Source organism: Rutidosis leptorrhynchoides, chromosome 5, assembly GCF_046630445.1.
Source record: "Rutidosis leptorrhynchoides isolate AG116_Rl617_1_P2 chromosome 5, CSIRO_AGI_Rlap_v1, whole genome shotgun sequence".
NCBI classification, from domain to species: domain Eukaryota; kingdom Viridiplantae; phylum Streptophyta; class Magnoliopsida; order Asterales; family Asteraceae; genus Rutidosis; species Rutidosis leptorrhynchoides.
In genome coordinates this window covers 266304495-266310263 of record NC_092337.1, presented here as the reverse complement: position 1 = coordinate 266310263, position 5769 = coordinate 266304495, and the positions used below count along the sequence as shown (strand labels likewise).

General features: G+C 29.4%; 1 protein-coding gene across 1 annotated transcript; it reads left to right on the top strand.

The window, feature by feature from the left end:
* Window positions 1–1187: 1187 nt before the first annotated feature.
* Window positions 1188–2829, top strand: LOC139848417 (cytochrome P450 93A3-like). Its single transcript, XM_071838154.1, has 2 exons — window positions 1188–2103; window positions 2203–2829. Exons 1-2 carry the CDS (start codon window positions 1207–1209, stop codon window positions 2827–2829), a joined length of 1524 nt encoding a protein of 507 aa, XP_071694255.1. The 5' UTR covers window positions 1188–1206.
* Window positions 2830–5769: the final 2940 nt, after the last annotated feature.

The window sequence follows — 5769 nt, the reverse complement described above, 5'->3', positions numbered from 1 at the left end:
AACCCTAATATCTAAACCCCAATAGCTAAAACCTCAATATACGCTCGAAAAACACGATAATTGTTATATATTACTTCTTCGAGCGTTTTTCCGCCAAAATAAAAACATTTATCACAAAGTGTCTCTATTAAATGTTCTTATTTTCATCTCATCTATAATGTTCGTGAACAAAGTTTTTTCAAATAACGGAAAAAAAAAAGTTTTTGCTTCCCCCTACTTCCCTCCGATTGGTTACTTCCCTCTTGATTCTACCACTATATATATATATATATATATATATATATATATATATATATATATATATATATATATATATATATATATATATATATATATATGTTAATAGTTTATTTATTATATTTCATGTGTAGTGCAAAATATTTTTTAGTTGCATAAATAAATATTTATTTAATTTGTTGTTCGCTGATAAGAAATATGGATTATTTATTTAATAAATATTTGTTGAAGTTGCATGCCATGAAGTTTCATTCCATGAAGTTTCATGAGGGTTGATGTTCGAGAACTGTTAAAGTTTATACATTATGTGAACAAAGTGATAGGTTTAACGTGAATCATAAACGTAAAGGTAAACGGTATAGAGTAAACAAACTTGAAATCGTAAAACGAACGTAAGTATCGTAAAATGTAAATAAACGTAATAAATAGTAAAAGTAAAGTTTAAATCGTAAAACGTAAAGTAAAACGTAAAATGTAGTGTATAATCTAAAACACACATACATACATTGTATATAATACAAAACGTGAAAAGAATTTCAAAATTATTTACGAAAGATGACCCAACCCAAATCTGACCCAACCTAATAACATGGTACTGACCCGACCCCTTCAACTTAATTTATAATGTTGTTATTTAGTCGAAATTGTTGGGCCATTAAGTAAGTAAATTGAAGTATGGTATAATTTAATAATAATATTAATAATACTATTATAATTTAATAATAATATTAATAATACTATTACAAGCACAAAAAACATTAAAAAATTATCAATTGCACATCGTTCCAATAAACATCACCATAATTATAATATTGGCTAAAATGATGTTAAACAAGAATAAAACCATATGTGGACAACATATATTCTATTCATGATAACATCGAAACAAAGGTTTCATTCTATATAAATCATAGTATAACATGAATTGTATCTACACACATATCATCATCTTCAAAAGTTCTCCTAACTATGGTTGACTTTCAAGGCTACTTACTCCTTTTTATCATATGGTTGATCTCCACCATCTTGTTACGGTTGTTCCTTAATAAATCTAATCGTACAAAACCCAATCTTCCACCGATCCCTTTTAAGCTTCCGATAATTGGACATCTCCACCTCATTGCTCCAATCCCACACCAGGCCCTTCACAAGATTTCTCTTCGATATGGGCCAATTTTTCACATTTTTCTGGGCTCTGTACCCTGTGTTGTTGCTTCTTCACCAGAAACGGCTAAAGAATTTCTTAAAACGTATGAAAATACGTATTTAGGCCGACCCCACAACTCAGCTGCAGCATATTTAACTTATGGGTCAAAAGACTTTGCATTTGCTCCTTATGGACCCTATTGGAAGTTCATGAAGAAAATAGTCATGTCACAACTCTTAAATGGTAAAACACTTGACTTACTCCTTCCAGTTAGGCACAATGAGATTAAGCATTTTATAATATCATTATCTCAAAAGGCTGAAGCTAAGAAGGCGGTAGATCTTGAAGGGGAGCTAGTGAGGATGTCAAACAATTTGACTTCAACAATACTAATGGGCCTAAGGTGCTCAGAAGATGAGAATGATGCAGGGGAAATGAGGAAATTGATAACTGAAATAGCTCATATATTGGGAAAACCTAACCTCTCGGATTATATATGGATCTTTAAGAATCTTGATGTACAGGGGTTTGGGAAAACGTTAAAAGAGATCCGTAGAAAATTTGATGCATTGATAGAGAGGATCATGAAAGAGCACGAAGAGGCAAGAAAACAAAATTCGGTAAAAGTAAAGGACTTGCTCCATATTTTACTTGATGTTGCGGAAGATAAGAATGCAGAGATAAAGCTGTCTCGAGAGAATATCAAAGCCTTTATCCTGGTACCAAATAACCGATAACCTGATCTTTTTAACTTTTAATAATATCTATCTGTACGTTAAAAATACTAGCTAATATATCCATCTGTCATTTCATTTCAGGATATGTTTTCTGGAGGAACAGATACTACTGCATTAACGATTGAATGGGCTTTAGCAGAACTAATCAACCATCCACACATAATGAAGAAAGCAGTAGAAGAAATCGATCAAATTGTAGGAAAAAACAGACTTTTAGAAGAATCAGACATACAAAACCTTCCATACCTACAATCAATAGTCAAGGAAACGTTACGACTCCACCCAACAGGCCCAATGATAGTAAGACAATCAACAGAAGATTGCACAGTAGCAGGATACCATATTCCTGCAAACACTAGTATTTTTGTAAATGTGTGGGCCCTTGGACGAGACCCAAACCATTGGGATGAACCTTTGGAGTTTAAGCCTGAACGGTTTGAAGATGACAACTTTGATGTTAGGGGACAACATTTTCATTTGTTACCGTTTGGAAGTGGGAGGAGGATGTGTCCTGGGACGTCATTAGCGTTGCAAGTGGTACAAGCAACGCTTGGTGCAATGATCCAGTGTTTCGAGTGGAAGGCTGGAAAAGATGGGAAACTTACGAGTGTCGATATGAATGAGGGAGTTGGAATCACACTTCCTAGAGCTAATCCTTTGGTTTGTATTCCTGTGGCCCGACTTGATTTGATCGCGTTGTCAATGTAACATGTTTTTCACACTATATCAATGTTTTATATAACTAGTTTTTGTAACACGAATACGATGTATTTGTCTTCACACTAGTTTTCGTATAACGGTTACTGTTTTTTCAATGTTTAATATATTTAAGTATTGGGTCAAGTGTTATAAAATGTATTGGAATCGATTCAAGACTTTATTGTATTTATCAAAACCTTCAGTTACTATTATTGTATTTTTAAGTTACTACCATCTGCTAACCTTTAACCAAATGAAGTTTACATAGAAATAATGTAATTATGTAAAGATGTGTTCATAGAATATTAACTTTTTAACTTTGGATACATACAGTTAATATGGGTTATTAACCAAAATGCCAAATTTTCAATCAAACTATAACGATACATAGGGGTGTGCATTAAATGGTTTCGACCACGATACCGACCAAACCAAAATAATTTGGTTAAAGTGGGTTGAATTATTTGGTTTTAGTTTGGTTTTTGGTTTCACCCGAAAATATTTACGGTTTTTGGTTTGGATTTGGTTTGTAAAATTAACATATGGTTTCAAACCAAAAACCGAAATATACATTTATTTATGGTATATATATATATATATATATATATATATATATATATATATATATATATATATATATATATATATATATATATATATATATATATATATATATATATATATATATATATATATAATTTATTTTGGATTTTAAGTATGTGTCATCTTTTATTTTTCCTTGTTTGAGTTTAATGTTTTATTGGTTTGATTTCACTTTAACAATTGAATTTATTTATCAATTACTCAGTATTATGAATTTTTTATACCCGGAAACTTAGTTGTCGATGGTTTCGTTCTTATCTTTTTGCTACTCAAATCATTGATATAGTTTAGATTGTAAATATGGATTGTATCCTCTTAGGATGCTTCACATACTGCTTGCTTGACAAAAAATATTGTATCGATTGTATACTTATAGTTTAATCAACAAAATAAGCTTCCTTTATCTAAAAAAAACTAAACAATTTTCATGTATAAGTTTTAATTTGGTTTAACCAAAACCAATCCATGTAAACCGATTTGTTATTTGGTTGTATTGGTTTGGTTTTGTCGGATTTAGTTCGGTTATTGGTTCTCAAAAATATTCATAAAAACCAAATAAACCAAACCGAATAAACCACGAAAACCATAAACCAACCGAACAAACACACTCTAACGATACACTACTTCAGAAACGGGAATTGCAAACCGGTTTTTTGATTCTTTGAAACCGGTTTTAAAACCGGTTTGGTATGATAGGGTGTGGAAACTGTTGGAGATTTAGGGTTTTAAGAAAACGTTTTTCTAATTAATTATTATCATGTACTTCATATAATAATAACAATAATTTAAGCGGAAGCGTATTAAATATATTAATAACTAAATCACCCAAACGGATCCATATGATTTATACGATTAAATAAATAAATAACAAGAGAGTTTAAAGATTATACCTTTCTTGTGAAACCAGATTGATGGAAGAGAAACTAACAATCAAAAGTATGATTGCCGCTAGGGTAGTCCACACTATACTTCGAACAATGTCAAACGGATGTGCTAGTCCCGTCAAGTATAGTTGCCGTATAAAACAAAACAATGAGTTTTGTAATTTCCTATCGAAAACGAAAAATGAATTTTGTAGAGGTTTTATTGATGTGTGTGACTTCTCACAAAACAAAGAGCATCTATTTATATTAACAAAGGTCGGTTGATATTAAACCTCGATTTCGAAATTCAAGTCCATATATGAAACTGTATCCAATCTTAATATATGAATATATTGTACTTGTTGAATACGTAATAGAATTATCTAATTTAATCAATTAATTAATCAATTAATTAATTTCTTTTATTTATTACTTGAATAATCAATATATATCACATATATATTAATTATTAATTGACTTCTAGGTGTATATGTGTGTGACCCCGAAGGCTCAAATGAATTCAGCCATGTAGTTATGTGTTTTACCTTGCACATTAATCCTACAGACTCCCACTTGTGCATGACACAACACCAAGTAACTATACAAACAATGGTTAGCGTCTAGCTGTAGTGACCCGAACTTTTCCATGTTTATATATTAAATGAAATTGATATTTACATGATTAAATGTTTCCAACATGTTAAGCAATCAAACTTGTTAAGACTTGATTAATTGAAATAAGTTTCATGTAGACAATTGACCACCCAAGTTGACCGGCGATTCACGAACGTTAAAAACTTGTAACAACTACATGATGATCTATATATATATATATATATATATATATATATATATATATATATATATATATATATATATATATATATATATATATATATATATATATATATATATATATATATATATATATATATATATATATAGTTAACATGAAATTATGATAAGTAAGTATCTCACTAAGTATTTTAACAATGAGTTATATACATAAAAATGAGACTATTGAATTAAGAAACTCGAAACGATATATATAACGATTATCGTTATAACAACGTCTTACTAAATACATATGAATCATATAAAGATATTGATACACTATGTTTAACATGATAAAATGATAACTAAATATATCATTAAGTGTGTTAACAATGAACTACATATGTAAAACAAGACTACTAACGGGATGATATATGTAACGATTATCGTTGTAACGACGTTTTAATATATATATATATATATATATATATATATATATATATATATATATATATATTGTATTAAGATATATTCATACACCATGTTATCATGATAATATGATAATTTAACATCTCATTAGATATAATAAACAATGGATTAACAACATTAGATGAGATCGTTAACTTAAAGGTTTCAAAACAACACTTAAATGTAACGACTAACGGTGACTTAAAGACTCAGTTAAAATGTATATACATGTAGTGTATTA

Excerpts from the sequence above, each read along its gene's own strand:
- LOC139848417 (XM_071838154.1), top strand. The coding sequence starts at position 1,207 with ATGGTTGACTTTCAAGGCTACTTACTCCTTTTTATCATATGGTTGATC. Across the intron at positions 2,104-2,202 it reads ATATCAAAGCCTTTATCCTG|GATATGTTTTCTGGAGGAAC; the intron begins GTACCAAATAAC and ends ATTTCATTTCAG.